This window comes from Nicotiana tomentosiformis, chromosome 12 (genome assembly GCF_000390325.3).
Source record: "Nicotiana tomentosiformis chromosome 12, ASM39032v3, whole genome shotgun sequence".
Lineage (NCBI taxonomy): Eukaryota > Viridiplantae > Streptophyta > Magnoliopsida > Solanales > Solanaceae > Nicotiana > Nicotiana tomentosiformis.
In genome coordinates this window covers 1,118,438-1,138,344 of record NC_090823.1, presented here as the reverse complement: position 1 = coordinate 1,138,344, position 19,907 = coordinate 1,118,438, and the positions used below count along the sequence as shown (strand labels likewise).

Below are 19,907 nucleotides of genomic sequence, written 5' to 3'. Positions count from 1 at the left end.
TTTGAAATTTTTATTCGCTCCAGTAACTTATTTTTAATGATGGAGCAATTCGTCTAGGGTCAACCCTTAGGACCAGCTAGCAACTATACTGATTACAACTTACAAGTACTAAAACAATTAAGCAAAAAACAGCTAAAAAATGAAACAACTAACCAAAGTATCGCTCTAATGCATTAGTAGCTCAAATTCTAAACTTGAGCTAGTCTCATTACTTCGAATCAAGAAAAAAAACATAACATATGATCTTCCAAAATCAATCACGAACAAGACCAGCTAGCAAACAAACCAATTAAAGCTACTTAAACAATTAACCAAAATCAGATAGAAAAAAAAAACAACCAAAGTCTTGCTCAGAGAAAAAGTTTTATCGCATAAGTAGCTTAAATAAGATCTTCCAAAATGTACCACGAAATCTAACACAATTCAAATTTGTATTCACTCCAGTACTTTTCTTCACATCTTTACGATCCTTTTTTCATCAGTATAATATTCAGAACCTTCAACCAATACTTAATAGACCTAGATAGCTTATATAAATAGCGAAAATTCTAAACTTGAGCTAATTCCAATACTTAAATACAGCATCAAGAAAAAGCATAAGATAAATGTTCCAAAATCTACCTCAAAATTGAAGAGCAAAGTTTATGCTTTTATTCACTCCACTTTACATTCCTTTTGACAATTATCAACTTCAGACCCATCAACTATACTCATCTTGAACTTCATACCTCCACAGCTATCCACAGCAGCTCTTCTAATGTACTAAAGATAAGTATTTCTATTTTGTAAGAAACTATTAAAAAGAAGCAAACTTTCATGCCAAGACTCATTGCCATACCCAAAAGAAGTAGAATTAGAGCTGCTAGCAACTAAAACAATTATGAGTACTAAAACAATCAACCATAATTCATCTTTAAAAAGAAAAAAGAAACCAACCAAAGTATCAAATTGAAAACTTGAGCTAGTCTCATTACTTAGACTTAACAAAAAAGGCAGAACATAAACTCTTCCAACATCTAACACAAAACCTAACAAAGTTTACATTTTATTCACTCTACTACTCCATTAACTTATTTTTTAATGACCTAGCAATCCGTCTGAGGCCAAACTTAGGACCAGCTAGCAACTACACCAATTACAAGTACCAAAACAATTAACCAATAATCAGGTTTTTTAAAAAAAAAAGAAACAACTAACTAAAGTATTGTTCTATTGCATAAGTAACTCAAATTCTAAACTTTGAGATAGTCCCATTATTTCGAATTAAAAAAAAAGGCATAACATAAAATCTTCCAAAATTTACCACAAAATCGAACACAGTTCTTTTTTAATAACCGAGAAATCTGTCTGGGCCAACCCTTAAGAATTCGAAACTCGCGAACAATAAGCCCACCCCTCTATCCTTCTCCACTTTTATTCACTCCTTCAAGCAATGTTCAAATTTTTATTCACTCCAATACTTCTCTTCAACGTCTTTACGATCTTTTTCATCACTATCATCTTTAGAACCATCAGTTACACTCATCTTAAACTTCTTAACATCCTCCACAGCAGCATTTCTAAACAAGCCAATATCCACTGCACCCGAAACCATATGATACCCTCTTGATTTCAACTTCTCAGGTCTATCGTGTGGCATTGCAAATCCAGATAAGTAGGCTCCACCTTCAGCTGGGGCCCGCTTTAACACCCCTTTTTCAGCTGCACTCATTACTTCCCTCACCTTCTTATGCCCTGGGTCCCACAGGTACCCTAAACTCGCACTTAAATCCAACGGCCCCATTTGAATGCAATCAACCCCTTCAACGGCCGCGATGTCTTTTATATTTTTTATACCATCAGTGCATTCTACTTGACACATGATTAGTAATTCGTCGGAATAATTGCTTAGATACCCTTCGTCTATTCCATAGCTCGAGGCCCGAACAACAGTGTGAGCTGATCCGCGGATTCCGTTGGGAGGAAAACGGCAGTAAGACACGGCCTTTCGGGCTGATTTCGGGCCGTCGATCATGGGAAACATGATACCTTGCGGGCCGAGATCGAGGGCTTTTTTAGCCCAAGTAGCACAGGATTCCGGGATACGGAGGATGGCGGGGGTGTTAGTGGCGGCTAAGGCGTGGAGGCAGGGGAGGGCGTCAGAGATACCTCCGTGGCCGTGCTCCATGTCGACGACGGCGAAGTCGTAGCCGGCGAGACCGGCGATTTCGGCGAGAGTTGGGGAGAAACTGAGGAGGAAAATGCCGTAGAGGGTTTCGCCATTTTTCAGGCGAGTTTTGAGAGGTAGGGGGACTTCAGAGGTGGTGGCGGCGGCGGATACGGCGGAGGATTGGAGGGTTCTGAAGTTGGGATTTAGGGTTTTGAGGGTTAAGGTTTTTTTAATTTGCGGAACTAGACAACGGAAGGAAGGGGAAATTGGGGGATTAGAAACGAAGGATTTTCTCAGAGTTGAGAGAGATGGAGGAGGAGAAGAAAGAGTGGCCATTACTGAAATTTTTGCTGTCAAATTGTGGGAGCTATCAAAAGATATACTTCGGGAGACTCCGTATAAGACTAGGATAAGTCAAATAATTCAAATGTATTCAAAAGAAAGATAAAATTGTCCGGTAAAATTGAGTAATTATGTATTCAAATAACTTTTAATTAGTTTAATATTATTCTGTTGATAGGAAAATATTACTCCCTCCAATTGAATTTTTTTGAAATTTGTGGTCCTAAACAAGTCAAAAAGGGACCCAGAGTATTTGTGTGGTTATAAAAGCTTCTCATTAATGATAAAATTATAAGTTTAAGCAAAATTATTTTCAAATTTAGAAATGGGTCATTCTTTTTTTAACGGACTAAAAAAAAAATAGGTTCACATAAACTAGAACGGAGGGAGTGCGACTTTTAGTCCTCGACCCTAATGAAGCTCTAATTTTAACATAATTATAAATAACAATAACAAAAATAAATCCAATTAAATCTCACATGTGGAGCCTGACCCTTATCCTTACCTAGAGAAAACATAATTATAAATCATAGTCAAAAATTAAAAAATAGTTTTTTATTATTTTTTTCTTGAAAATTTTAAATACACTGAATTCATTCATTTATCTTAGAAATTAAAGACATATCAAAATACATAAAAAGGATAGAATTGAATAATTTCAAATAGTATAGAGATGATATTTAGATTTTTTCTCTGATTCAAAATATGAGCTGAGCCAAAACTAGGGGCACGTGCTCACATGTGAGGTATATAAGAAGATGTCTCTGAATTATTGGAGATCAACTTTGCCCGTTATTTTATAGTATTTTATAAGTTTGTATATTGTCATCACGGGATTGCATCCACATATCAAACTATGCAAAAAAGAAAGAAACAAAAGACATAACATTACAAACTAGTGTAACAGACACTACCACTATACTGGCATAGATGGTTTTAGTAGGTTCCATGTTCATTTCACACACTACCACTCTTTTTAATGAGGAAAATAAAGTCTATTTTTCTTAATAAAGTTTGGTTATGGGCACGAGCAAATCAAATCAAATCAAAGATCATGTTAGTATTACCATGAATGACAATTATTGTTTAGACGTACATTATTTCTCCAAAGTAAGCTTAATAGTAGTAGAATATAGAATACAAGGTCAAAAAATATGGATGAATCCTCCCACGAATGACTTTAATCGGACTACTTACGCATGTCTCATTAGGTATATATATGAACAAAATTACAACTTAATGTATATTCAGATTACAAGATAAATCCAGGATCTAAAATAAACTGGCCAGTAACTTCCCCCATCCCATCCTCTCTCCATCTCCCCACAGATCCTTTAGCCACAATTTTATTTCAACGGCATAAAAAGGATATAGTGGTACGAGCCTATAGAACAGATCCTGTTCGACTTTTTCCTGCATAAGTAAGATAATACCTCGGAGACTGGAGACGCGGATCTGCACAGGAAGCTTGTATTCAGCTCGCGCTCACCCAATAAATGAAGAAATTCTCTACAAACCGATGATTCTGTTTATTCATCACTTGGAGCTGGACTATTCCACATGAGCTTCTATTCAACAATGACGAGCATTTTTCCAGCCATGTGAATAGTAAACTCTGCTCCTTACTACTATAACTCAATCTGCAAATCTAAATCAATGTGTCTGAGTTGGTAATTCAACTTGGATTAAGGAATTTGAAACTATGGTTGTAGCAACATCAGACAGAAACCTGAATATACACATCTTTACACAATCGTGAAGATCTTTTGGCATCATGAATCCAATTCTCTCCTGTCCCAATCTTCCTCCCGACTTGACATGGCATTTAGCCGCTGTTGCAACTAGCAACAGTAGAAAATCATTGTTAATAAATGAGATGCATTAAGATGCCGGAAAGGAGCCTCTACCCATCCCGTGCTTACGTCACACTTTTTTCTTTTTCTGGTTTTATTCTTTTGGGTGTGTGTGGGTGGGTGGCTGTGTTTGGGGGCGGGATGGAGCACCTGCTGGTCCTATCCCCTGAAAGAACTTAATCCATAGTCTATGAAACTATGTCTTATATTTTTTTTCTATTTTTCGATCCACGAAAAAGTTAATGACCTATTGCGCTAAAGAAAAACAATAAGGTCACTCACCTGCATGTATTTTAGTTTTTCTGTAGTTAATTCATCCGTCAAGCTAATCATCCTGCGCAATTGAGATAAGATAAGTTTAAGCAAAGAGTCTGTATAAAAGAGAAGCATGACGACAAAGTTGATGTGAGTCCACTGCTTAGCTTACCTAGCTTGAAGCTCAGATACTTTGACGAGCAAGATGCGCTCCCTCTCAGAAACAGCTGCTTCAACCTGCAAACCAGCTGGAAGTCTTGATGAAAATGAATGTGACAACAGAGAAATGATGACTGGAATAGTTAGGCTGTATACCAAGTAATACATATAGAGCTACATAAGATGAATACTTCAGAAGTACTTGAAAAAAATGAATATGTCAAAGCATTGAGATTGAGGTTGATACAATATTATCAGCAGCAATTACCTAGCAAATCAGTTATTTCTCTGGTTTATATGTAGTGAAGGCTAAAATGAAAATCAGGTAAAAGGTAAAATCAAAACATCTGCTGATAGCACCTATTGGGTATTGGTCAGCCCAGAGAAGCTTCAATAATGGAACATCCACCTGCCAAACGATACATGAGACTATATACTGTAATGCATTGCCATTATTAATAAAACATCGTTTCTTCTCTGTGTGTTACTAATAATAGCAGTCTTAACACATGACATTCATTTGTAAGTGGTACCAGTTTCCCGGGAAGAAACTTGAAATATGACAGGCAGAAGGTAACAAGTTAAGGCAGCTTTATCATCCATCAACACATGCTAAATAGATTATGCAACAATCAAAGTTTATATTCCTTTTTTTAACTAGCTATTCAGATATAAAGTTGCTTGGGATATCATTGAAGGATATCACAGCACTATGTCTGATCGTAAAACGCTTGTTGAGTATTTAGGATGCAAATGGATTCAGCACCAGGAAATTTAATAAAAGATTTTTACAGTGTAAAGCTGAGAAAGAAATAGATAAAAGAACTCTAACAAAATGAAAGTGCGCGCGAGGGTTTGTTGTGGGGGGGGGGGGGGGGGCTAGTGCGAGTTGCACATGACCAATTATCAGGTGGTTCATTGCATTGAATTGTAAAGATTGTAGGTACAAAGAAATTCCTCCAAACTATTTAGGAGCTCAGTGTTACTGTTGACAGGTATAATCGCTGGAGTAAAGTTCAAAAGTATGAGATAAGGCATCTCTAGTTCATTATATGAGAAAACAAAGTTTTTAGCTAGAAAACTAACTAGCGGATAGTGTTGCTGTATCATCACATGAGAAGGAAAACCGTGAACATGAGCACAATGAACTTAAAAGAAATCAATTTCAGTATTTCATTTTTAAAAGGCATATGTTTTCCAGAATAAAAATCATATTGTAAATGCAAAAACAGTGTACTTACACTTCCATTATTCTCTGGAATACGCTGCGGAGAAGACAACTTTCCATGTTGCGAAGCTGAGAGAAACCAAGAAATTCAAAATATTCCAGAAACCATGTTACCATTAAGAACACATGTTCTCTACGTAATAAGACTAGACATGTCATTAGATGTTTACTCACCATCTCCTGCCTCAGATAGTTGCAAGCTACTCAACAGATTCATAATTAGATCCTAGTAATAGAAAAACAGTAGAAATAAGGAGTGGTTCTCTTTTCAACAGGGAGAGATTAGAACAACAAGAAAAATAGATGGCGCATGAAGTAGTAGTCTTAAGTTCCTACCATAAACTTGAAACATTACCTGTTGTATTGATGTCTGTTGAAAAAGATTTTGTAGGTGAGGCATCAGAACTGAGGCTGGAACATTATCATGGCCAAGCTCCTTTGATAGTTGACCGGGAGGCTGAAAATTGATGAGCAATATCTTACCATTAGATCCATTAATTTTTTTTTTCTTCATTTTCATTTTAACTTGTCTAAGAAGTGGAGCTTTAATGTGGGGCAAGGAGGTTTTTTAGTTTTCAAATCATTTAATTGTGGTACCAAAGAAGGGACCAATTCACTAACCATCAGTTTGGAATCCAATATCCAGTCTCCAACACTAGCAGCCTTCCTCAGTTGTGACCCCTGGGTATCACATGAATCTTATGTCAAAGATAGTACAGGACATACATTGTCTTATGCTGAAATATAAGGCAACACTGAACAGCTTACTTGAGAAAAATGTCAAGGAAAGGTACATAACGCAATATCCCAGCATACATATTTAGGTAAGAAAATTGTCACCAAAAAGGGAGAGAATTTAAAAGAAATGATGTACCTTAACAAGATCGACGTTTTCTGAGGTTACGGAAAACCTCCCTTTTATTTGAACCAAGTTTATCACTGATTTGTCATCCAAAGAATCTTTTAATCCTGGAGAGAGAGAAGAATTACTATTAGCGTAAAGCAAAATCCAGCTTCAGCATGACTATTCCTATAAAACATAGTCAAAACAATTTTAGTTAAAGAACTTGTAGGGAATGTGTTAATACCCCCAGATGAGTTAATTGGAGCTGATTTACTATTTGCTGAAGCTCGGCTTGGAAGTGTTAAAGGGCCACTAAAGCTGGGCGCTCTTCGTACTTGATGAGCTTTTTCAGCTTGTTGATTTTCAATCTTGCTTCTACAACAGAAACTTAAGTTACATGCGGCAAAGTTTGTATTTAGATAACATGTAGCAATAAAACAAATAAAAAACATATAATACCATTGGGCCAACAAATTAACAATTTTATCATACTTCGGTGTGCACAAACTATTAAACACAACAAATAACACCATATTGAACTAATCCCTAGTCTCAAGGTCAGTCTTGATAAGAAGTTACTAAAGCGCTAAACATGTCAATGACAATTATTTGTCTGTTAGCATTCTAATTGTTCAAAATAAATAATGATCTGAAAAAGAAATGGATAACCAGCCACAAAGATGGTAAAGAGACCAATTTTAAGCATATGGTTCCAAAATCTTCACGCACAAGGAAGTTTTGATCAATTTCTGTCGACATAACAGCTGATTAATGAACTGAAGGAAATGGCTATTTTGTTACTGAATCCTCAGATTTCAAATTGCTTTGGTGCAACACAGGAAACAGCAGATAGAACAAAACAATAACTTCTGTAAGACCTTTCAAAATTGTGAGCTCTTTCTGACGCCGAATGACTTAGGATAACACATGGCATAAGCGCTCCACTCACACTTTGATGAGTTTTTGGTGTTTGACTTCTACTCTTGGCCTGTACTGCATCTTTGTCTGAAGTAAGGGGTGGCAGCTCTGTTTTTGATGAATTTTTCTTCAGTCGACCTTTCTCCTGATGGTCTGAATCCAGTTCATTACATTCCAAATCATTCTTTCTCTGGCATTCAGCTAATATCACTTCACTAACACCTTCTTGCTCACTGGAAATATAAAGTATTGAGGGAAAAATCAATAAAATTTGATTGAGATGATAATACTTAAGATACATAAAGCGAATGGTATAGTTTCTCACATGATACCCAATCTATCATACTTTGATGTTAATAACAAAATCTTTTTTTACATTTTCTCCTGGAGACAGATTGTCATGCTACCTTTGAGAAAAATAACTATTGTCGGCATTCGCAGATATAAACCCTTATGACAAACTTTTGATGAAAACACACATCATTTATGGCTTCATTTTATTAAGCTTAAAGAACTCAAGCTGATTAATACTTGAAGTTCAAACCATGGTCAGCTTTCCTCATTGCAAATTAATGCTACAAAAACGTCAAAAAGTAACTTGGTATTTCTTCTACGCTTTGTAAATTACAAGTTAACTGTGTTGTACTTCTTTGTCCCTGGATCCCCGCCTAACTGTGTAACCTGGAGTAGATAAAATGGTATTTTCTACAGTCACTGAAAAGAAATAGTGTCGTCTGTACCTGGAAAGAGTATCTTGTTTTAAGGAAGGTTTTCCATCATTGAGTGCAGAAACCAAATTCTCCTGTATAATAATAGCATGTATTATTATCCAATGCAAATGGTAACTTGAAATATAACTCAAAACCTTTTCTGATAAGCAAAAGGTAAAAATATAACTCAAAAACTGTTTACAATAACATTGTAAGGACCTTGTAGCTCGTATAAGATTTCATGCTTTCATCTTCTTCCCTAATCTCCGGTATTTCGTCATCATCTTGCACCTGCCACGGTGAAAGAGAATTCTGTCTTACTTGGGTCATGAAAAACATAAGAACAAGTTGAAATTATCTACATCACTTTATAGATGTCTTCTCATGTACATACCATTGAAGCTTGAAACTTTAAATCTTCCAGATCAAAGTTCCAGGCACTAACACCTCGTTTGTATTCACTCTGGAAAGAGAATACAAGATATTAGATCAGAACAATATAAAAGGAGTCAACCGTCCTGTTTATTTCAATCTTAGGTGCTACTGGTAGAGAAAATAAAGAAATTTTAAGCTAAATTTACTAATAGGCTCAAGCAAACCACCCCAAAAAGGAAAATTTCTTTGCTTTCATGTCAAGAATTGCCCTAAGCCTAGGCAGAATGCACGTATGAAACCATTTCAGCCAAGAGCATATGGAAAAAGTATAGCATAGGCGCTTTGGATCACAAATAAATGCAGGAAACTGAAGAGTACCTTTCTCGGCCTTTTGTCTAAAAGCAAGCGTAGTATAGACGCAGGAAACTGAAGATGGTCTACCCGTAAAAGGCAGCAAAGTATTAAAGGAAAGCTTAAGCAGAGTTTTGCAAAGCGAGCAGCGAAGTAGCAGATCTCCCCTATTTGGGGAAGTTGAGCACAGCATTACACAACAAAAATGCGATCTATTAACAATTGCCTCAAACCTGTGATATTGCTTCCTGCTCGGATGAAGGCATTTTCTTCATGGCTAGCTGTGCAGCATCTTTAAGCTGCAGTATATTCATCAAGGAAAAATTAAATGATGCTAAACAGGGAAAATCTTAAAACAGAACTATTATGAGATACCTGGAGGGCTTTTTCTCGATTCCAAAGTGGTGGTAAGCCGGCAAACAGTTTCTTTATAGAAATCTCTGGAGGCTTCACATTTTTGAAAAAAGAATGTCTCAACAACTTTTCAGCTGTTGGCCTTTTAGTTTGATCTTTCACCAAGCACATTGCAACCATTTCCTTGAATGACTATTAAAAAATCAAAAAGTTTGGGATTTCATACATGAAAAGAACATAAACGTTAAACCATCACACCTTTAGAGCAAGATCATCCAAATATATCCATCGTCAAAATCAATCAGTTCAAACTAAAAAAATTACCTTTGAGAATTTTTTATCACGGTCATAATCAAGTCCAGGAGGAGCACTATTTATGGTCATGAGCAGAACCTATCACAGGAGAACCAAGGCCAACGATTTCATGTAATGTAAACACAAGCATATAGCTAGTATTATTCTTTAACACTCTTGGTTAATGAATATAAACCTTCATTGGAGGGTACTTTGAAAATGGTGCATGACCATGAGCCAACTCTAAGGCAGTTATTCCAAGTGACCAAATGTCAGCTCTGTAGAAGGACGATGAACAAATCATGCCTCTCAAAAAGTAAATTAGTCCTGGTAATTATTCTTTGTTACCATGTATAAGTAAATATTTTAGTAGAAATATCCAAGCATTGTTCTGCTCAGTCAAGAACAAAATGAAATATTTTAATCAAAGTTCAGTATCACATCTTAACCAGGTATACAAACTTGTGCGGAGCTTGCTCAGCAACAAGATTCTATACAGTGACAAGTAAACTCACTTGTAATCATATCCAGTTCCAGGCTGCAAAACTTCAGGTGCCATCCTACAAAATCAGTTGAAATACTTTGAGAAAAACCGAAAACATTCAAAGAAACAAAGATGGATGGAGAATCGAGCAGTAAGAGGCTTATATACTCACCAGCATGGAGTTCCTGTAAAGGTATTCCTAGAATGTTGCCTATCACCCCTGTCAAACATGCATGCAGAAACCCCAAAGTCGGCGAGCTTTACTACCCCATTAGTGTCCAGCAATATATTCCCTGCCTGAAATAACACCAAATATCACCCCCAAAAAAACACAAATATCACCAGTTGAAGAATCAACATCGGGAGGGAACTTTAGTTTAAAAAACCTTAACATCTCGATGAATGTGTCCATGTAGATGTAGATATTCCAAAGCCTTAAGAGTTTCTTTCAAGATAGAACCAATAACAGCTTCTTCAAATCCATCAGGATATGCTATCTTCATGAGGTGTAGACAAGAACCCTCAGCCATGAAGGGCATCACCACCCAAAGATAGTGATCAACAACGAATGAACAGAATGCCTTTATTAGATTTCGATGGCCAATTAAACTCATTATTTGAGCTTCCTTGCGAATATCATCCTGTGAAAAAGTATAATTTGTCTTAAAAAAACATATAGAAGCGGGACTGAAGGACTCTAACAAATAGAAGTCTTCCTTTACAGTGTCGCAGTGTTTACTCCTCTAAAAGGCAAAATGGTGTTTTTTCAAAAAATGGTACTTTGTTCAATTAAATAGTCAGCAAATGAAAATTAAAAGCGCATGTGCAACAATAAAGAACCAAAAGACAAGGAAAAGTATAATGCCCCCCAAGTTATAGAAAGATTGACAATAGTAAAGGACTCTTGACTAGTCTCCTGTTAACATAGGATTTTTTGAACTAGTTTATCTGTATCTTTTTGTATCATTCAGTTAACCTATATTTTAGGAGTCTGTTAGGTTTATATCTCTTATCTTTATGTATCTTTACGTAGATTCTTTTGTATCTTTCTGACTGAACTCTGGTCTATATAAAGTGCTCCTTACTCATTAATAAAGATAGCTTCTTTATTCATTCTGCAGCTTATACACTTTATGGTATCAGAACTTAAAGGAACTCTTGCGAGTCAGATCCTAATTTCTTTTCCCATCCCTACCCTACTCAAATGGCTCCTACTGTTGTCAACTCTGATGCGACGAACAACACTGTTGTTCAGTTTAACCCTGTCACACAACTTCCCATTAAGCTTGCAGGTAGTCACAATTTTTCCCTTTGGAAGTCGATGCTTATGCGTGGGCACGATCTGTATGGCCATCTTGATAGAACTACCCCTGCTTCTAGCCGAACTATCTCCTCGAGCAACGAAACAATTACCAACCCTACGTACCTAACCTGGTTTTGCCAGGATCAACTAATTCAAAACGCCATCCTGGCTTCAGTTGATCCTACCCTTGTTGCATCTGTTGCTTCAGCCAACTCTTCAAAGGTTGCTTGGGATGCGCTTCACATAGCGTATGCAAATAAATCCCAAACGCGCATTTTCAGTCTACGTGATCGCTTAGCTCGTCTTGCACAGGATGATCTGCCTGTCACTGACTATATGCATCAAATTCGCACTCTTTATGATGAACTTGCTACAGCTGGTGCTCCTGTTTCCAACGAGGAGCTTATTGTGAAGATCCTCACTGGTCTTGGATCTGAATTCAAAGAATTTTCAGCAGCTATTCGGGCAGGAGATACTACCATCTCATATGAAGAGTTGTATGAGAAGTTACTTGATCATGAACTCTTCCTGAAACATCATGATACTCGCGCTTCCCTCTCAAATTCCATTACTGCTGCTGTCGCGCAACGCTCTACTGCACAATCTCGAAACAACACCAACAATAGGCGTACCAATACAGCAAACAACAATCAACCCAATCGAGGCCAACCATGGAAGTCTCGAAAGAGCTCTGCTCAGCAGATAACAATTTGGTTTGTCAACTATGTGATCGTCCTGGTCACTCTGCCCGAGTCTGTCGCAGACAGTCCCACAATCATTTTCAGGCTAGAGCCAACTTTGCTGGACGTTAACTACAACAACAAGCACCATGGATCATCGACACAGGGGCCACCCATCACATTGCCTCTGATGCTCAAAGCCTAGCAACTGCTCAAGACTAGACTACCACGGGCCTGAGTAAATCACTATGGGTAATGGTACCACCATACCAATCTCCCAAACTGGTAACGCTGAACTAAAAGCATCAAATTATCGCTTTACCCTATCTAATACTCTTTTCTCTCCTATAAAAAATAATCTCATATCTGTCTCTCAATTTTGTCCTGACAATAACACCTCCATGGAATTTTTTCCTCTTTTATCTTGTGAAGGATCTGAGTACGGGGCGCCACTAGCTCAAGGGCAGAGTAACGGGCAATTGTATGCGTGGACACCAGATAGCAATCCTAAGTGCAATGTGGTTGTTCCAATCAAACTATGGCACCGGCATTTGGGTCATCCAAATCGTCGCACTTTAAACAATATTTTGCATAAATTATCAATTCCTGTTAGTTCTTCCAGAATAAGTTCTGATTGTAATTCCTGCAATTCTAATAAAGGCCACAGATTACCTTTTTCAGTTAATTCTTTGAAGAGTCGACGACCCCTCCAAACAATTTACAGTGATTTGTGGGGGCCTGCACCAAATTTATCCATTGATCAAAAACGATATTATATTCTATTTGTGGATCACTTTTTAAAATATATGTGGCTATACACCTTAAAATCTAAACAGGAAGTTTTGGAAGTCTTTAAAACACTACATCCACTCTTAGAAAGACGTTTTCAAACAAAAATTTCCTCTTTTTACACTGATGGAGGTGAATTCCAAAGCTTAACTTCCTATTTAAAATCACAGGATATTGAACACTTGGTTTCCCCACCATACACTTCACAACGAGTTGCCTTGGTAGAATGTCGTCATCGGCATGTTATTGAAACTGCAAAAACACTTCTACACCAAGCCTCGCTACCCTCTAAATTTTGGAGTTTTGCTTGTCATCAAGCTGTATATCTAATAAATAGACTCACTACACCACTTTTAAATAATCGGTGCCCGTATGAAATCTTATTTAAAGAAGCACCAAATTATGAGTCTATTAAAATTTTTGGTTGTTTATGCTATCCATGGCTTAGACCATATGCCAAAAATAAAATAGAACAAAAGTCAAAACCATGTGTTTATTTAGGTTTTTCGAAGAAATATTATTCTCATCAATGTTTTGATCATGTCACCTCCAAAATATATCTTTCCCAAGATGTCGTATTTTTGGAAAATAATTATCCCTTTGCAAATATTTTCCAACAATATAAGGATACTAATAAACTCCCAGCATGGGATATATTAGTTAAAGATATTAAAAAGGAACATAGTGATATATCTCCTTTAAGTGCAAGCTTTGAATTGCCATCTCCAATTTCCACGCATATGGTAACCAGCCACAGGTAGTGAAGTCCATAATTAATGCTCTGTCTTCAAGGTTCTCTCTTAAAGATCTTGGGTTGCTTCATTATTTTCTCGGTGTTGTGGTTACACACACAACAAATGGTTTACTCCTATCTCAGCATAAGTATATCAAAGATCTTCTCCAAGATGTAAACATGGCTGAATGCAAAGGTGTTCTCACACCCATGACATCTACATGTACCTTTGAAACTTCTCCTGAGGATTCCAAAGTAGATGGCACTCTTTATCGTCGAGTCATTGGAAAGCTTCATTACCTGTCCTTCACTCGGCCTGACATTGCCTTTGCAGTAAGTAAATTATCTCAATTTATGCATCAACCGGGTGTTTCACATTGGAAAGCTATTAAGTGTCTTTTGAGATATCTTTGTCATACTGCTTATATTGGTATTAAGCTTGCTAAAAAATCTGCTGTCAATTGGTTGCCTATTCTGATTCGGATTGGGCTGGTGACCCACTTGATTGTACTTCTATCACGGGGTATATTGTATATCTTGGTGATTCTCCCATCTCATGGTCTTCTAAAAAGCAACGCTCTGTTTCTCGGTCGTCTACTGAGGCAGAATATAGTTGAAGTTGTTTGGCTCATCAACTTGCTTCGTGAACTTCGCTTCCCGCTGTCATGTCCTCCTCGAGTTCTCTGTGACAACATAAGCACTACTTACATTTGTTCCAATCCATATAGAGCAGGTGTGAGACTGAGACTGCATTCCTTTGAGGTCTCCCAACACTGAAACCATCTAGCCACTGTAGCTGCTTTGATTTGTCCAACATCTTGCTAAGACCCTTCATAGCTAGGATAAACAAGAAAGGAGACAAGGGATCACCCTGCCGTAATACTTTTTGAGGTGAAAAAAAGCCGACTGGACTTCTGTTGATGAGAATCGAATACTTGATTGTGGTCAAGCTATATTTTATCCACCTGATCCATCTGCTACCAAATTCAATATCTTAATCTAACTCTGCTCATTTTTGAAGCTATCTCTGGACTTCATATCAACATGGCAAAAAGCATTATCTACCCTGTTAATGAAGTTCCTGACTTGGGAGATCTAGCTGATATTCTTTGTTGTGGTATTGGTTCCTTCCCCGCAACATACCTGGGCCTTCCATTGGGAGCTAAGTACAAGTCTACTGCAGTGTGGAATGGTGTGATAGAGAAGGTGGAGAAGAGATTGGCAACATGGCAGCTGCAATATCTATCAATGGGAGGCAAGGTAACCTTGATTAGTAGTGTAATGGACAGCATACCAACCTATTACATGTCACTATATCCTATGCCCAGCAAAGTGCTCAAACAATTGGACAAACTTAGAAGGAATTTTCTCTGGAAAGGGAACAGTGAGGGTTACAAGTTTCACCTGGTCAAATGGGCCAAAGTAACTCAACCAAAGGACTTCTGTGGACTTGGAATAAAAGACTTGGCAAAACACAACAAGAGCATGCTAATGAAATGGCTTGGGAGATTCGGGGAGTAAGACGCCAGCCTATGGAAGAAGGTGGTGACTGCTAAACATGGACTACAAAATCACTGGTGGACTAAACTCAGCAGGTCTCCCCATGGTGTTGGCCCATGGAAATACATCAGTAGCCTTTGGGAGGATTTTTCACAGAATATTTCATTCAAGGTGGGTAATGGGTTACATGTTAGATTCTGGAAAGATATCTGGTTGGACAGTCTCCCACTGGAAGAGAGCTTTCCACTACTGTTTCAGATTGTTAGTGATCCCAACTCTACAATAAATCAATACAGATCAGGAAACTCATGGGTCCCACATTTCAGAAGGAATATGCATGACTGGGAGTTAGGTAGTTTGTTTACATTGCTTGGTAGACTGGGAACCTTCACTATGAATGAGCAGACAGAATCAAATGAGTTGGTTGTGACTCAAGTCCATATTCAGTGAAGATGGGCTACAGACACATATGTGAGCATAATGGAAACATTGACTCGTGGCCATGAAGCTCATCTGGAAGACAAAGCTTCCAACAAAGGTTATCTGCTTTACTTGGACTGCACTCAAAGAAGCCTGCCTAACTCAAGACAATCTCTGCAAAAGGAGTTTTCAGCTGGTAAATAGATGCTACCTATGTCAGCAAAGTTCTGAGTCAATCAACCACATATTCTTACATTGTCCAATGGCAACAAATATGTGGTGTGTGTTTCTTTCTATCCTGGGAATAAGCTGGACACAACCACAGGGCATCAGGGAAACAGTGGAAGGTTGGAGCAGCTGGAAAGTTGAAAGGGCCATCAAAAAAGTCTGGAAGATGATCCCAGCATGCATTTTTTGGTGCATTTGGCAAGAAAGGAATTGCAGATGCTTTGATGGCATTTCAACTTCTATACACGCTATCAAAGCCAAATACCTTGTGCAATTATTTAGTTGGAGTTCTCTAACACCTGTAAATAATGTAATTCCTCTTCTAGATTTCATTGGATCTCTGAGTCTAGCTTAACTCAGTTATATCCTTACTTTTGTTTTTGAGTTAGCTCCCTAAGCAGATTAAGTCTTTGTAATGGAGCTAACTCAATTCCTTCTTGTAACTTTGCATCTTCTGGATGCCTGCAATGAAGAATCTTATTTCATCAAAAAAAAAAAAACATTTGTTCTAATCCAGCTTTTCATAGCCGTATGAAACTGTTGAGATCGACTTTCACTTTGTTCGTCAGCTTGTCCAGTCTAAGGTTCTCGAGGTCCATCATCTTCATTCTGCGGATCAAGTTGCAGATATTTTTACGAAGCCGCTGCCCTGTTCTGCATTTCTACGTATTTATCCCAAGTTGGGTCTTGTTGACATAAGCCCCACCTTGCGGGGGCGCGTAAAAGACTCTTGACTAGTGTCCTGTAAACATAGGAGATTTTGAACTAGTTTATATGTATCTTTTTGTATCCTTCAGTTAACCTATATTTTAGGAGTCTGTTAGGTTTATATCTCTTATCCTTGTGTATCTTTACGTAGATTCTTCTGTATCTTTCTCTGCTCTATATAAAGAGCTCCTTACTCATTAATAAAGATAGCTTCTTTATTCATTCTGCAGCTAATACGCTTTAGTTATGACATGGAATGAAAAAGTTCTAAATTAAATACCACATATATCAAGCTACCTCTTGCTTAACAAGATCGACAGGAAATATCTCAATGACAGAATACATCAAACCAGTCTTGTTAAAAAAATTCATCTGCAGTTGTAAGTAGAAGTTGCAATTGGCTAGCTTCTTTTAACATTTAAGATAATGCATTTAAGGAGTTATTTATCCCAGATGGAGTTAGTTTCGAAATTCTGCCTTTAGGATAGAGATTTGAAAGCATTGTCTAACTAGGGAGAGTAACCAACACCTCCAATATTTTGCATAAACGGACGACTATTCCCGCACATAACCAACCCTCCCCAACCAAAACCACAAAAAAGAAAAGAGAAATCGTGGGTCAGGTAATTATCTGTCAATGCATACATATAAACAATGACACAACCAACTGGAATTTTGTAAGAAGCTGTTGTCCCAAGTGTAACAAAGGCATACCCTTATTTGCACTTTCGTACCAAGCAATAGCTTGAAGTGTGACAGGGAGGACGTTCAACTGTAGTTAAATATTTGAGTATAAATAAGAGTCCAAAATGTGAACATCAAAGGAGAGTAGATAGAACCGATACTTCACAAAACTAGCAATTGATCATAAAGAGGTTCAAGTATTCATGTTAAAATCTTGTGAAACTGAAGATGTAAATGGATTTAGCATGTTGGAAACTTTAAAATATATGAAAAAGTGCAGGTTATGCAGCCGCAGGTATTATCCAAAGGTACCAGTTTATTAATTTCAAGATTCTGTCATGAACTACTGTCACCAGCAAAAGCATATCAAGTCTTGGGTCGGCACTTGGAAAAACCTAGCATAGAAGAGCATAGTTACATTTAGCAGTACCTTCTTTGACACTTGTCTAAGGCTGGTTATAGCAAGGGATTCTTTATTGCTGACACCATTCTATAGTTAACTTCTCTAGAGCTTGAAGATTCCCGCCCAAAAGACAAAAACAAAAGTGCTAATCCCAAAGAGCTTATTTTGCCTAAGACATCTTTACCGGGGGAAAAAACTGAGTTGTTATTACATAACAGGTTTCGATGATACATTGAAGATTATTATCTGGTCTTTCCAGAGTGCCCTCGAAGAGATTATTGGAGACTAAGATTAATGATACTCAGATAGGCCTAGTAAACCTGAATCTTCCAAATGCTAATACAATCCAAAAGGAAGAAGAGATAACATCCAAACCTGCACATATTAGCAGCTCCAACCACTTCAGATATTGAGCTAATTAAATTAGCTATATTTTATAAGCTTTTGTAACCAAATCAAACTTTGTCCCAGAACTGTGGTCATGATGCATCTTATATATGCATACTGTTTCGAGAGCATATCTACGTCAGCATACCAAGTTAATACGAGAACTACCGCCGGCAGAAAACTCATGATTTAGCTCACAGTTATCACTTGGAGCTATTAGGAAATGAAGCTTGTTACATTAGTCGCTTGCAAACTACAAGGAGTACACACTACAAAGTCGACCCCGTTTTTGAGCCAAAGCTAAGAAAAAAACCACAACTCAACACTGAAAATTTCTAGTCCTCACCTCCCCTAAATGAAAAAGAACAAAGTTTCATACAACTCTTATTTCTTCTTTTATAAGGAAACACAATTTCACATTCTTAAAACAGCATAAATACACCTATTACTTTTTTAAAAAAAATTAATAACCGTAAAATTTACGTTCCACAGCTTTGAAACTCAATTGATAATGGACCTGCCTAAAATACAAAAATTCCTTTTCCGGATATAATACATAATCTGAGCCAAAAACAGTGGATGAGTTGTCTTGTACTTTCTGTAAAAGAACTACATCCACCTAGGAGCCAAATCACATTAAGCTCAATTCCACATTCTTTAAACAACATAAATACGCCTATTACTTTCTTTCTTTTTTTCCAGCTTCAAAACTTAGTTGGTAATGGACCTTCCTTAAAGACAAAAATTCCTTTTACAGATATGCATACATGATCCAAGCCAAAAACGGTGAGTTCAGTTGTACTTGTACTAGCTGTAAAGAACTACATCCACCTCAAAGTCAAATCAAGTCAAGTCACATTCAAACTCAATTCCACACTCTTAATAAACAACTTAAAGACACCTACTTTATTTCAACAACCACAAAATCTATTTTTTCCAACTTTGAAATTCTGTGAATAATGACTTTCCTCTCTACCATTCTTCACTTAACATATCCATACATTCTCGAGCCAAAGGCAACTTGTACCTAATATAAAGAACTACATCCACCTCAGAGTCAAATCAATTTAAGTCGCATTTAAACAACAAAAAACAGCTACACACCTACTTTTTTAGTAACCACAAAATCGACTTTTCTAGTTCGAAACTCAACTGATACATGATCCGAGCGACAACAATGGATTCAGTTGTACTTGTACCTGCTATAAAGAACTACATCGACCTAGGAGTCAAATCACATTCAAACTAAATTCCACATTCTATTTTAATAACAGTAAAAATGGTTATTTCCAGCTTTGAAACTCAGTGGATAATGGACCTACCAGATTGCTATTGCAACGATCGAGATCCAAGCACTTCACTGCCACAACTTCATTCAAAGGTACATAGATCGCTCTGTAGACAGTTGCACTTGCTCCGTATCCAACTTCTTCTAGAAGCTTGTAATCCTCCGGATTCGCCGTGTAACTTCTCTGACCGCCGGCCATCTTCGCCGACCGGAAAATCTGTTCTCAGTTTTTACTTAGTAAACTGTTGAAATGCTCGCCGAGTTGAGAGAGATATTCTAAGAAAAAAAATGAATTATTTAGCTTTGATTTTTGGTTTGTTGTTTATTTTGTTTGGTTTTTTCTTCTCGCGGGTGAAAAAATTATGAAGCGAGGGAGTCGAGGAAGACCCGTACGGGTTCGGATATGGGTAGACCCGACCCATATGAGATTGCTGTATGTGAGCTCTCCACGTGGAGACCCGTACACGA

At 37.4% G+C, this 19,907-nt stretch overlaps 2 protein-coding genes across 6 annotated transcripts; both read right to left on the bottom strand.

The window, feature by feature from the left end:
* Positions 1-1,193: 1,193 nt before the first annotated feature.
* On the bottom strand, positions 1,194-2,527 carry LOC104116055 (uncharacterized). Its single transcript, XM_070191680.1, has one exon. The coding sequence runs from the start codon at positions 2,483-2,485 to the stop codon at positions 1,445-1,447; it is 1,041 nt and encodes a 346-aa protein (XP_070047781.1). The 5' UTR covers positions 2,486-2,527; the 3' UTR covers positions 1,194-1,444.
* Positions 2,528-3,526: 999 nt separating this feature from the next.
* Positions 3,527-19,775, bottom strand: LOC104116056 (serine/threonine-protein kinase BLUS1-like). 5 transcript variants are annotated; one of them, XM_009626830.4, is made up of 22 exons: positions 19,474-19,775; positions 10,703-10,957; positions 10,489-10,613; positions 10,348-10,392; positions 10,029-10,110; positions 9,863-9,931; positions 9,560-9,730; positions 9,418-9,483; positions 8,853-8,921; positions 8,678-8,749; positions 8,489-8,550; positions 7,709-7,981; positions 7,075-7,205; positions 6,861-6,955; positions 6,608-6,667; positions 6,342-6,443; positions 6,161-6,212; positions 6,000-6,055; positions 4,772-4,836; positions 4,627-4,678; positions 4,221-4,332; positions 3,527-4,139 (listed from the first exon to the last, which is right to left on the bottom strand). In XM_009626830.4, the coding sequence occupies exons 1-21, from the start codon at positions 19,636-19,638 to the stop codon at positions 4,264-4,266; spliced, it is 2,136 nt and encodes a 711-aa protein (XP_009625125.1). In that variant the 5' UTR covers positions 19,639-19,775; the 3' UTR covers positions 3,527-4,139; positions 4,221-4,263. The 5 variants fall into 5 exon arrangements, with proteins under 5 accessions (XP_009625125.1, XP_009625126.1, XP_070047626.1 ...); XM_009626831.4 differs by having other exon boundaries at positions 3,527-4,131; XM_070191525.1 differs by adding an exon at positions 17,392-17,449 and having other exon boundaries at positions 3,527-4,332; positions 19,474-19,612.
* Between the last annotated feature and the right edge of the window lie 132 nt (positions 19,776-19,907).